General features: G+C 44.2%; 1 protein-coding gene across 2 annotated transcripts in view; it reads right to left on the minus strand.

The window, feature by feature from the left end:
* Positions 1-14,343, minus strand: part of DGCR2 (DiGeorge syndrome critical region gene 2) — an 86,340-nt gene that overhangs the window by 48,656 nt on the left and 23,341 nt on the right. Inside the window, exon 2 of one of the 2 annotated variants that reach the window (XM_003814037.5) lies at positions 4,318-4,440. The exons of the other annotated variant lie outside the window; for it this stretch is intronic. Coding sequence (XP_003814085.3) covers positions 4,318-4,440 — 123 coding nt within the window. The remainder of the gene's footprint in view (positions 1-4,317; positions 4,441-14,343) is intronic. 2 annotated transcript variants of the gene reach the window in all.

A 14,343-nucleotide genomic window follows, 5' to 3' on the forward strand; every position in this document is an offset into this window, starting at 1 on the left:
TATGGGAGACTTTTCATTTTGTTCTGTACTAAGAAAAATTCTTCTGCCTTGGAAAAAAAAAAACCACAAAGATGGTTCCACTGGGAAAACAGAAACCATGCTAAGGCATTTCTAACACGAAGGGTTTAATACAGAAAATAGGTGCTTTCAAAACAACTGGCAAGGCTATATAGTGTGAGCAAAAGTAAAGTGGGCTAACTCCCCATCTAATTCCCACAGTCATTGTCAAGAGTCAGGAAGCTACTACTGCCATCTATAGGTTAGGAAACAGCAAAAATCTGCTGCCAATACTGCAGCTGCTCTGCAGCCCTGAGACAGCTGGCCAGTGGCGGAAGGCAGAAGCCACTGCAAAAAGTCACCTCAAAAATCTAAGCCCATGCACACCCCCCAACATACACTATGGCCTGAGGAAGAAAGGTTCCACCTCCCTTCCACTTGCCACATTTCCCAAGACACATGTCATAGGGCAAATGACACACAGAAGCCTGCTGCCAGGTGGTTCTGAGTGCTACTGCTCCAGCATTCCAGCCTCTGAAACCCACGGACAAGCCCAGAAGGGAGTGAGTGGGAAGGTACTGAATGCCCAGGCTGTACCTAGCATGTCATTTCCCTCTTTTCAAAAACATGCAGAAATTACTGATCTACTGTTACATCTTTCCCCTTTTTTTGTCCCTTTGGTTTTACATTTTTTATACTCCTTTTTAGCAGGCTTTTCGCAGGGCAATGAAGTAACCCCATAAGGTAACTCCAGAAGTCCTGAAGTCTAGTTCAAAAGCAACTTGACTGAGAATGGCCCAGGGCTTCCCGAGGGGTTACTGAAACTCTCCTCATACAAAGGAAGGTCACAGCTTTTGAGCAAGGGTGGTTATTAGCTAACTCTCTACTTCCCCCACAAACACAAAGAGTTTCCTTTTTTGAGAGGGGAGGAGGTTGGGGGAAGGGAGAGTGTCAATGAGGACTTGACTCTATATCTATGATTTTTTTAAAATTTCTTTTAAAATAAACTAGAAAAAAAATCACAAGATTTAGCAGTCATTAATTCAGGGAAGTAAGAAAATATGTATTACACATTCTTTGTACATTTTTATGACTTAATTTGCTCAGAATCTCAACTTTAAGAACAATTAGAAATCAACCTGCTTGGCCAGGCACAGTGACTCACGCCTGTAATCCCAGCACTTTGGGAGGCTGAGGAGGGCGGATCACAAGGTCAGGAGATCGAGACCATCCTGGCTAGCACGGTGAAACCCTGTCTCTACTAAAAATACAAAAAAAATTAGCCGGGTGTGGTAGCAGGCCCCTGTAATCACAGCTACTCAGGAGGCTGAGGCAGGAGAATGGCATGAACCCAGGAGGCGGAGCTTGCAGTGAGCCCAGATGGCACCATTGCACTCCAGCCTGGGCAACAAAGCGAGACTCCATCTCAAATTAAAAAAAAAGAAATCAATCTGCTCACCCTCCAGACTGTGACACAGCACTATACAAGGACAATCATAGGACCGTGAGTCAAGGAGAAGCAGGGTGAGCCTTGTCAGGGCAGTGGCCTCCTCAGCCCACCCAGAACACTCCTAGGCCCTACCAAGCCTCAGGGGGCTTGCACACACGGGTCCTCATTGTCATGCCTTCACTGCTCGGCCCTGGTGCAGGCCACCACTCGTAACTTTCGGCTTCTATGAGAGATTTTATTTTTCTGTCTAGGGAAAACATATAGCAACCAATGTAACTTCAAGCCAATACTCAAGTGCAAAGTTGATGCCTGCTCCGTGCCAGGCCATGTGGTCAAGAGAAATAAAACCTACTCCTTGCCTTCAACAAGTCTTCAGAGCGTGGAAAGATGAACAAGGTGGCAACTATGAGTATGGATACCACTATGTTCAGCATGTGTAACAGGACAGTTATTACAAACAACCACAAAAGCAAAGCCAAATGGCACTTTGAGAACAACAAATAAACTCTGCTTCCATTTGAAAGCAAACCAAGAATCATCTGGTTCTCTCTTCAGGAATCCTCCAAGAGGCTGGATATAAGGTCTCACTCTATGAGTCAGACAAGGGGAGGCTCCCACTCATAACCACATGGTCGTCCCCAGGCTGACCAACCAGGGAACTTCAGCAGCCCAAGCACTGGGAAGCCCACTGGGAATCCACTTTCTCTGGGCTTTGACCCCAAAGACCCACCAGAGAAGGCTCCCAGACAAAGGACTGTCCCAGAGGCTCCTGACCGGGCCAACACCATCCAAACCCTCATTTGGAAAGGCAAACACCTCTACCAGAGACACGCATAATCTGATGAAGAATGGGCTCCAGGGATGATCAGGAGGGGCCCCCCTCTAAACAGCATTCTTTTCTTTTTTTTGAAACAGAATCTCACTCTGTCGCCCAGGCTGGAGCGCACTGGCATGATCTCAGCTCACTGCAACCTCTACCTCCTGGATTCAAGTGATTCTCCTGCCTCAGCTGGGATTACAGGTGCTCGCCACCACGCCCAGCTAATTTTTGTATTTTTAGTAGAGATGAGATTTCACGATGTCGGCCAGACTGGTCTGAAACTCCTGACCTTAAGTGATCCTGCCTGCCTCGGCCTCCAAAAGTGTTGGGATTATAAGGCATGAGCCACTGCACCTGGCTTTTTTTTTTTTTTTTTTTTGCCTTTGAGACAGAGTCTTGTTCTGCAGCCCAGGATAAAGTGCAGTGGCACAATCTTGACTCACTGCAATCTCCTCCTCCCAGGTTCAAGCAATTCTTGTGCCTCAGCCTCCTGAGTAGCTGGGATTATAGGTGTGCAGCACCACACCTGGCCAATTTTTGTATTTTTATTAGAAACGGGGTTTCACTATGTTGGCCAAGCTGATCTCAAACTCCTGGCCTAAAGCGATCCACCCACCTCAGCCTCCCAAAGTGTTGGGTTACAGGTGTGAGCCTTCGCACCCTGCCTAAACAGCATTCTTTACAGGCAAATACAATCTGACCAGACCATCTCTGCTTCTTATTTTGGAACCCCCCCTCAAAGAACTACCACAAGTTCAAATGTCACCTAATCCCCTACCTAATACCCTGGTTGGAATGAATTGGTTTTCCTTCAGTACTAAGCCTATAGGAATTACAGCACACCTTTCATGTCCTAGGCCAAGTCCCACTAAGGAAGGAGAAAGGTCTCTGCCCTCTGGGAACTCATGGTCTGGATGGAAAAATCAAGCCTGGGCACCAGGAATGGTGAGAATTACCAATGGTTCTGATGCTATAAGAGAGGGACGAATGGGGGACTGGAAGAAGCCAATCTATAAAATGAGGGACCACAGACATTCTCCCACTGGGGTAACATCTGAGCTACACCTTGAAGGATGGTAAGGCTTGTCTATGCAGAAACAGAACAAGAGAATTCCAGGAAAACATAAAGGAAGCACACATCTACAAGATTATTAATGGGGTGGGCACAAGAAACAGCCCAGCTGAGCCACTGAAGGGGAAGTAGTGATAAATCAGGTTGGCAAAGCAGACCTAAACCAGCTTGTGAAGGAGTCTGCATGCCTGGCCAAAGCATTTAAGCCTGTGATTCTCAAGCTGGGGTAAGACACACTTTCCCCTTAGTGGCTTTATCAGCACCACCTAGTCTTAAAAACGAATTCGTGGATACATGTATATGTATGTCTCACACATTCACACACACATGCACAAGTACTCACTACACCTCCCACCCAACCAAAGTTGAGAACAACGGATCCAGTGAACATTGTTATTCATGGGGTGCCCTGTATTCCTTGAGGGTGCTGGGGCAGAAACCAGGTGAAGAATCTGGTTCTCCGATTTAGCCTTTTTGTGGCCTTTCCATACATCTTTAGGAGACTACATAATGGCCAGGAGAGAACCTGTGAGTGCAAAGTTCCAGGTGAATGAGTGAGCAGGAGGGGAGGGCGTGCCAAGGCCAGTCTAAAAGAGCACATTCAGGATCAAGAGGCACCCACATCCAGAGCCAGGATGGGGATAAGGTCAGAGAGGCGGCCAAGGTGCCACCCCTCAGGAGGGGTTCACACTCAAGATCATCCAAGTCCAGGGAGTGCAGCGCCTCCTTAAGTGGAGCCTCCTGGGCATCTCACGGGCCTCCCCACAGCCCTGCCATCTTGCAAGTTCTGGGATCTGCCTAGGTTGGGCACTTATTTTTTAAAAAGACAGAAAGACAGAGAGAGAGGAAGGGGTCGGCTCAAACTAACTTTCCAATGTGTTAAGACTGCACACACCTCCACCCCTCACAAGAGGCACAGTCACCCAGCTACAACAAAGAGACAAGGTGGTGTGTACCCCGCCTACTCAACACACTCACCTGGACAGTTGGCTTCGTCGCTCTCATCCTCGCAAGTCGCCCAGCCGTCACACTGCCAGGGGAGGGGGATGCACTGGATGGTGCCGCTGCGACACGCAAACTGCCCACGGTTGCACCGCAGCTCTGTCGGACCAAAGGGTGAGAGGCCATTGAGGAAGTGGCAGTAGGTCAGCAAACCACAGCCCATGGGCTGGATCAATCTCTTCCCATTTGTTTGTTTGTTTGTTTATTTATTTATTTTTGAGACAGAGTCTCACTCCGTCACCCAGGCTGGAGTGCCAGTGGTGCAGTCTCAGCTCACTGCAACCTTCACCTTCCGTGTTCAAGCAATTCTTGTCCCTCAGCCTCCTGAGTAGCTGGAATTACAAGCATGTGTCATCATGCCTAGCTAATTTTTATATTTTTAGTAGAGACGGGGTTTTGCCATGTTGGCCAGGCTGGTCTTGAACTCCTGGCCTCAAGTGATCTGCCTGCCTCGGCCTCCCGAAGTGCCAGGATTACAGGCATGTACCACTGTGCCTGGCCCCCATCTGTTTTTAAAATCAGGTTTTATCAGAACACAGCCACAAATATGTATTGTCTATGGCTGCTTTCAAGCTACAGCAGCCGAGCTGAGTAGATGCAGGAAAGACTATATGGCCTGCAAAGCTGAAAACATTTAATGCCTGGCCCTTTACGAACCTATTACCTAGAAATAAAAACTGTTAACATTTAAGATGAAAAGTACGCTGCAGAACATTAACAGGTTAGATTTTGTAGTAGAAAAGATTAGTGACTTGAAGACATAATAATAGAAACACTCTGAACTAAAACACAGAATGAAAAAATACCAGGAAAAAATGTGCAAATCATCAGTAAGCTGTAGAACAACCTCACACACCCTAATACATGGGGGAACAGACACAACATCTGAAGAAACAATGGGGAAAATTTCCCAATTTGATGAAAACTATAAACCCACAAATCCAGGTAGCTCAATGAACCACAAGCACCAGAAATACAAACAATACAATTCCAAGTCACATTGGAATTGAATTGCTTAAAATCAGCGATAAAATCTTAAAAGCAGGCAGAAAAAGAAGACATGCACAGAAAAACAAAGATCTAGATGACAGATTTCTCATTAGAAACAATACAGCCTAGAAGACAGTGATGTGACATGTTAAAGTTCTGAAAGAAAAAGCTGTTGACCTACAATTATTTAAAGCAAACACACAGATACTGTATTGTGCAGCTTATAACATACACAGAAGTAAAATTTTGACAATAGTAGCACCAAAGGTGGGAAGAGAGAAACAGAAGCACACTGTTTTAAGGCTCTCAAACTACAGGTAAAGTGGTCCATCACTTGAAGGTAGTCTATGATAAGTTAATGATGAACCCAACTAAAATAACACAAGAGTTGTGGCAAGTAAGCCAACATAGAAGAGAATAAAAAATAATCCAAAAGAAGGGAAAAAAAAGACAAACAGATAGTACAAATGAAAACAAAGGGTAATATGGTAGATTTTAATTAAACTTGCCTAATCAATAAACATGCAGAATGATCTAAACACTTCAACTGAAAGGCAGAATTTGTCATGTAGGGAAAAAATCAAGATACAACTACATATTACCTAAAACAAACTCACTTTATATAGGCATAAATAAGAGAAAATAAAAGAATAAAAAAAGACATACCATGTTAACACTAATCAAAGGATAGCTGGAAGGGCAGGTACAGTGGCTCATTCCTGTAATCTCCACAATCCCAGCATTTTGGGAGGCTGATGCAGAAGGATCACTTGAGCCCAGGAGTTCAGGACCAGCCTGAGCAACATGGCAAAATGCCATCTCTCTAAAAATACAAAAAATTAGCCGGGTATTGGGACAAACGCCTATAGTCCCAGCCACTCGAGAGGCTGAGGTGGGAGGATCACCTGAGCCTGGAAAGTTAAGGCTGCAGTGAGCTATAATCGTGCTACTGCACTACAGCCTGGGCAACAGGAGTGAGACTCTGTCTCAAAAAAAGGCTAGCTGGAGTGTATTAATATCACACAAAGTAGACTTCAGTGCAAATATTACCAGGAATAAAGAAGGTCATTTAATAATGATAAAGGGATTGATTCAAGAGGACATAATCCTAAATGTTTATGTATCTATTAAAATTTACGAAAGAAACTTCAAAATTCATGAAACAGAAACTACTATAACTGCTAATAGACGAATCCACAATTAAAGTCAGAGCTTTTAATAACCCTCTTGATAGAACAAGCAGATAGAAAACCAGCAAGGGCTGGGCGTGGTGGCTCATGCCTGTAATCCCAGCATTCTGGGAGGCTGAGGCAGGCAGATCACTTGAGGTCAGGAGTTCGAGACCAGCCTGGCCAACATGGTGAATGGACAGGAGTTCGAGACCAGCCTGGCCAACATGGTGAATACTAAAATACAAAAATTAGTTGGGTGTGGTGATGCACGCCTGTAATCCCAGCAACTTGGGAGGCTGAGGCAGGGGAATCGCTTGAACCTGAAAAAAAAAGGAAATTACAAAAGAAGAGCAAATGAAACCCAGCAGTAAGAAATAATAAAGATGAGAGTGGACATTACTGAAATTGAAAACAGAAAAATAGAGAAAATAAGAAAAACAAAAGTTGTTTTTTTGAGATCAGTAATATTAATAAACCTCTAGGCAGTCTGATCAGCAAAAAAAATAAAGAATACAAAATACCAGGCCAGGCATGGTGGCTCACACCTGTAATCCCAACACTTTGGGAGATGATCCAGCAGATCATCTGAGGTCAGGAGTTCGAGACCAGCCTGGCCAACATGGCGAAACCCTGTCTACTAAAAATACAAAAATTAGCCAGGTGTGGTGGCACATGCCTGTGGTCCCAGCTACTCAGGAGGCTACAGCAGGAGAATCGCTTGAACCTGGGAGGCAGAGGTTACAGCAAGCCAAGATTACGCAACTGCACTGCAGACTGGGCGACAGAACAAGACTCCATCTTAAAAAAAAAAAAAATACCACTATCAGAAGAGAGATGTCATCACTGTGGATTCCAGAGAAAGTATAAAGGCTAACAGAGGAGCGGTGAAGAATAAGGTAATAGTATGAAAAACTTTATGTCAATAAATCTGACAATTTGGATGAAATACACAAATTCTTTGAAAGATGAAATGCAAAGTTCACTCCAAAATAAATAAACAATCAACAGCCCTAAAAGGAATTGAATTTTTAGTTAAAAATCTTCAAAGGAAACTCCAGGCACAAATAGCTTCAATGGAAAATTCCTCCAAATATTTAAGGAAGAATTGATGTCAATTCTATACAAACTCTACCATAAGTTCAGATATTTAAAAATTACCATTAACAATAGTATCAAAAAATAAGAAATACTTAGGTATAAATCTAACAAAAGATGTGAAGTCCTGTACACTGAAAAATTTTCAACATTGCTGAGAAAAAACATTTTTTAAAGACCTAGGTGCAAAGGCAGCTCCCTGAAGAAAGAACAGGCCTTTCAACAGAATGGTACTGCGAAACACGGAAGAAAGAAAAATGAAGAGGAGGAGGAGGAGGAAAGAAAGGAAGAAGGAAGGAAGGAGTTCTTCTACAAAATGAAGTTAAAAAAAGGAGGAGGAAGAGAGAAGAGAAGGAGGAGGAGGAGGAAGAAGAGGAGGAGGAAGAGGAGGAAGAAAGAAGAAGGAGGAAGAAAGAGGAACAAAGAACAACTACTTTGATCCATTCCTTGAACCGCATAAAAAATTCAGAATAGCCAGGCCCAGTGGCTCATGCCTGTAATCCCAGCACTTTTGGAGCCTGAGGCGGGTAGATCACCTGAGGTCGGGAGCTCCGGACCAGCCTGACCAACAAGGTGAAACCCCGTCTCTACTAAAAATACAAAATTAGCCAGGCATGGTGGTGCATGCCTGTAATCCCAGCTACTCGGGAGGCTGAGGCAGGAGAATCGCTTGAATCTGGGAGGCGGAGGTTGTGGTGAGCCGAGATAGTGCCATTGCACTCCAGCCTGGGCAACAAGAGTGAAACTCCACCTCGAAAAAAAAAAATCAAAATAGACCATAGGCCTACAGGTGAAGCCTAAAACTATAAAACTCAAGAGAAGAAAACACAAGAAGAAAATCTTCGCACCCTTGGTTTAAGCAAATACCTTTAATATATCTACCAAAAACACAATCTATAAAAAAAAAATTGATAAATTGGACTTCATCAAAATTGAGAACTTTAGTTTTTCAAAAGACATGTTAAGATAATGCATAGACAAACCACACACAGAGAGAAAACATTTGCAAATCATGTATCTGATAAAGGGCTTGCTTGTAACCAGAATATATAAAGCATGCTCAAATTTCAATAAGAAAACAACCCAATTTTTTAAATGGGCATGGGCCAAGTGCAGTGGCTTATACCTGTAATCCCAACACTTTAGGAGGCCAAGGTGGGAGCAACACTTGAGCCCAGGAGTTCAAAACCAGCCTGTGCAACATAACAAGACCTCATCTCTACATTACAAAAAAAAAAAAAAAATTAGCTGGGCTTGGCGACACATGCCTGTAGTCCCAGCTACTCAGGAGGCTGAGGCAAGAGGACTGCCTAAGCCTAGGAGTTGGAGGCTGTGGTGAACTAGGATTGCAATGCTGCACTCCAGCTTAGGCAACAGCAAGACCTCCCCAACTCTAAAAAAAAATAATGAATAAAATAGGCAAAAGATCTTAATGGTCACTTAACCAAGGAAGATATATACAGATGGCTAGCAAGCACATGAAAAGATGCTCAACGTCTAGTCATTAAGGAAATGCAAATTAAAGCATGAAAAGGTGGGGCACGGCGGCCCATGCCTGTGATCCCAACACTTTGGGAGGCTGAGGTGGGTGGATCACTTGAGGTCAAGAGTTTGAGACCAGCCTGGCCAACATGATGAAACCCCATCTCTACCAAAAACGCAAAAATTAGATGGGTGCGGTGGCGGGCGCCTGTAATCCCAGCTATTCAGGAGGCTGAGGCAGAATTGCTTGAACCCAGGAGACAGAGGTTGCAGTGAGCCAAGATTGCACCACTGCACTCCAGTCTGGGCGACAGAATGAGACTCCGTCTCAACAAACAAAAACAAAAACAAAAAACCATGAAGAGAAACCACTTACTAGAATGGCTAAAATGAAAAAGAATGACCATACCAAGTGGTGGCAAGTGTGTGAAGCAACTGGAACTCTCCCAGTGAAAATGTAAATGGTACAACTTCTTTGGAAAACAATTTGACAGTTTCTTTAAAAACTGAATGTATACCTACCATATAATCTGACCATTCCATTCCTAGGTATTTAACCAAGAGAAATGAAAGCATATGTCCACACAAAGACTTGTTCATAGTACTTTTATTTGTAATATCCAAAAGCTGGAAACAAACAGTGTCTATCAAGAAGCAAATCGGTAAGTTGTGTACAGCCATACAATGGAATACTACTCAGCAATAAAAAGGAATAAGCTATTAACACATTCCGCAGCACGGATGAATCTCAAAATAATTATATTGAGTGAAGAAGCCAGTATGTACTCAAAAGAATACCTACTGTATGACAACATTTATATAAAAATCTAAAAAATGCACTTGCAGCTATCAAGACAGAAAGGGATGGGGGTGGGAGGGATTACAAAGGAGCACGAGAAAATGTGTGGGGTGACGATACGCTGTGTTCGTTATCCTGACTGTGGTGACAGTTTCACAGATTTATACATATATGAAAACTCAAATTTAGCTGTGTGCAGAGGCTCACGCCTATAATCCCAGCACTTTGGGAGGCTGAGGTGAATGGATCACCTGAGGTCGGGAGTTCGAGACCAGCCTGACCAACATGGAAAAACCCCATCTCTACTAAAAATACAAAATTAGCCAGGCGTGGTGGTGCATGCCTATAATCCCAGCTATTCAGGAGGCTGAGGCAGGAGAATCGCTTGAACTTGGGAGGCGGAGGTTGCGGTGAGTCGAAATCACGCCACTGCTCTTCAGCCTAGGCAACAAGAGCAAAATTCTGTCTCAAAAAAACAAAAAACTTGGCCAGGTGCGGTGGCTCACACCTGTAATCCCAGCACTTTGGGAGACCGAGGCAGGCAAATCACGAAGTCAGGAGATGGAGACCATCCTGGCTAACACGGTGAAACCCCGTCTCTACTGAAAATACAAAAAATTAGCCGAGCGTGGTGGCGGGCGCCTGTAGTCCCAGCTACTCGGGAGGCTGAGGCAGAAGAATGGCGTGAACCCAGGAAGCGGAGCTGGCAGTGAGCCCAGATCGCGCCACTGCCCTCCAGCCTGGGTGACAGCGCAAGACTCCGTCTCAAAAAAAAAAAAAAAAAAACCTCAAATTTTACACTTTGTGTATCATTTATTATAAATCAATTATACCTCAATAAGGCTTTTTTTTTTTTTTAACTATCATGAAATAGATTTCTGTTTAAATAATCAGGAAACAATTTTGAGGTCAAAAGATACTGACCACAAGGCTAAAAATCCAGGTACCCTGTGTTCTAGGACTAGATATGCCTGGAACTGAAGAACTAAATTGAATCATGGCCCACCTAACGTGCTTGCTTCTCTGGAAAAGACAGCCTTGGCCTACCAGATCTCACCCCCGCCATCCATACAGGAGCTAGGTCCTTTTCATAATTATAAATCCAGGGCTTGCCCCATGACTGGTACTGAAGAACTATTTGATGAGTAAATCAGCAATTGGGACATGCTCTTCTGGCCTAATGTCTGTCTTCCTCAGCCACAATTAACCATTAGACCAAGAACCTGGGACCCTCCATTCTTCCTCAGTGTATTCTAGGTCTTCAGTTTTATTAAAAATTTCTAATTTCTTATTATTTTGCCATAAAAATGGAACATGAATGGAACTGGAGGACATTATGTTAAGTGAAATAAGCCAGGCACAGAAAGACAAACTTCACATGTTCTCATTCATATGTGGGAGCTTAAAAAAAGTTAAACTCATGGAGCTAGAGAGTGGAGTAGTGGTTACCAGAGGCTGGGAAAGGCGGAGGTGAGAAAAAGAGGTTGGTTAATAGGTACAAAAACACAGTTAACTATAGTTAATAATGGTTTATTCTATACTTCAAAATAACTAAATGAGTAGAATCAGAATGTTCCTAACACAAGAAAAGTTACAAATGCTTGAAGTGACAGATATCCCAATGACCATGATTTGATCATTACACATTCTATGCTTGTATCAAAATATCATATATACCCCACACATGTAACTACTGTGTCCATAAAGTTAAAAAAAAATTTTTTTAAAGACTAATGCAGAAAAAAGAAAAAAAAAGCCTTCTAATTTCCCAAACTATACTGAGAAAGAGTTCATTCACTGAATAGAGATTTAGCAACAGAATATTCTTTTTTATTTTTTAGAGATGGGGTCTTACTATGTTGCCCAGGCCAGAGTGCAGTGGTGGCTATTCACAGGCACAATCATGGTGCCTCAAAGTCAAATGACTCTCCCACCTCAGACTACAGGCCTGAGCTACCCCGCCCAGCAGAATATTTTAACAGTGTCCATTCTATTTAAAAAAAAAAAAAAAAAAAAAAAAACACCCTATGGTGTTGTTCAAAGTAAATTCATAACTCATGTCACAGCCCTCCAAATCTATGCCCTAACATATCATACCCTAGGCCCAGAAAAACTTCAATGCACTACCTTAAATTATTTTTGGAAATAGTTGAGTAAGAAGTAATAAGTAACAACACTGGGGGTTTTCTTTCTCCATACCCCTATATCCTCCAAAAGCAAACGTCCTGGGGTCAGCCAAGTCTTCTCTGGCAAACAAGGCCCCTTCCCCCATGCACCACATCCACCTTGCCTTGCCTTGGCTGCTTCTAAGTAGTACTTGTCACTCCTGGCTTCCTATAGATCAGTATATAGTAAACCTATATATATATATATACATATATAGATATATAAGTGAAACAGCCAGGTGCAGTGGCTCACGCCTGTAATCCCAGCACTTTGGGAAGCCGAGGCGGGTGGATCACAAGGTCAGCAGTTCAAGACCAGCCTGGCCAAGATGTTGAAACCTCGTCTCTACTAAAAACACAAAAATTAGCCAGGTGTGGTGCGGGTGCCTGTAATCCCAGCTACTCTGGAGGCTGAGGCAGAGAATTGCTCGAATCCGGGAGGCGGAAGCTGCAGTAAGCTGAGATGGCACCACTGCACTCCAGCCTGGGCGACAGAGCAAGGCTCTGTCTCGAAAAAAAAAAGTAAAGCTTCCTGAGGGCACAGGTCATGTCTGCACTGTTCACTCCTGTGTTCCCAGGGCATAGCCGACCACACTTAGTGTCCATAACTCAAACACACTTGAAGAATACTTCTTCTCTCCATACTCTATGCATGTCTGGGAAAGGCTCCAAAGGCCCAAACAGCCTTCCTCTTTGAGAAGTGCCCATCTGGCCACTCCATGAGTGCCACCTGCCCTGCCCCAGGCTGGGCCAATGAGAAGAGTCTGTAAGGTGATGGGAGTGGGAAGATCCAGGCTAGCCAGACTGAGACAGTCACTTGAAGTTCTGTGCACCCTGAGGCAGAAAGAGGTAAGGGGTAAGACCAGAAGGGCTGAGAAAGGGGAGCAACACCCTTCACAGTCCCATGACCCCAAGGATGGCTGTGCTTCCTCCCTGGGCTCAGGGAAAAGTTCCTCCTACAGCTACTCCTTACAACCAGACAGCTCTGGCTAAAATAGCCCCCACACGGATTTTCTGTCCTTTTCTTTCTTTCTCCAGACTTTTTAAAAAAAAAAATAGTTATCACAAGAGGAAAAATAAGCTATCAGCAGAATGACTGTCTTGCTACATCCTGAACACAGCTGGGCTCCCCACTGCTGGGCCTTAGTCCATGGCATCCCCACTCCCCAGGTCTCAAGACACACCACTCTCCAGGAACCCCTCCCCAAACTCCCCTAACTGAGTCGGCCTTCTTGGCCTAGCCCTGTTTTCCTAAGCAGCCCTTCTCTGTTCTTTTCTTCACACCTTGAGTAGGGCCAGCACACTTTTCCTTCAAGGGCCAGATGATAAGTATTTCCAGGTGGCCAGCTTCACAGGCCACCCTCTCTCTGCCACAGCTGCTCAACCCTGCTGCCGTGGAGCTAAAGCAGCTGCAGATAATATGGGAATGCGTGGGCATAGGCATGTCCAATAAAGCTTTAACGAAAAACAAAAAAAAACAGTGGCCAGTTGCAGGTATAGTTTGCCAAACCCTGTTCTCGAGTATACATATAGGGACATTTTACATACATGTAAATGTTTTGTTTTTTGAGACAGGGTCTCGCTCTGTCACCCAGGCTGGAATGCAGCGGCATGACCACAGATTACTGCAGCATAGACACCCTGGGCTCCAGTGATCCTCTTGCCCCAGACTCCCAAGTAGCTGGGACTACAGGCGCATACCACCATACTCAGCTAACTTTTTTTTATTTTTATTTTTAGTAAAGACAAGGTCTTGCTATGTTGCCCAGGCTGGTCTCGAACTCCTGAGCTCAAGCGATCTTCTCACCTTATGCTCTCAAAGTTTTGGGATTACAGACATGAGCCACTGTGTCTGGCTGAGGGACACATCTTTATTGCTGCCCCATACTCCATGTCACCAACACCCCACACATGGAGGCATGCACTAAATGCCTAATGAACTGCACAGCTCAAAATCTTCCCATATTCTGCTAGCAGACAATGAAGTGTCAGAAGTTCTCCAATAGGGAAGGTTTTTCTCCCTTCTTGATCCATCTGTCAAGCCGGGTCTATTCTGGAAGCAATTGAAGATGTGGATCACTCATTAACACTGGCACCTACTCTGTGCCAGGCAGTTCTCCAGGTGACAGGGCTGTGGTAATGAACAAAGAAAGTCAATTCCAGGACATGACAGAGCTTGCATCCAGCACAGCACACCAGATGGTGACTCCAACAGGTCAAACTGGCATTCCTTTAGCTGGACATCAACACTGCGTTTCCACTGACTATGCGTGGTGACTCACGCCTGTTACCCCAACAC

The sequence above is a fragment of the Pan paniscus genome, chromosome 23 (genome assembly GCF_029289425.2).
Source record: "Pan paniscus chromosome 23, NHGRI_mPanPan1-v2.0_pri, whole genome shotgun sequence".
Taxonomy (NCBI): domain Eukaryota; kingdom Metazoa; phylum Chordata; class Mammalia; order Primates; family Hominidae; genus Pan; species Pan paniscus.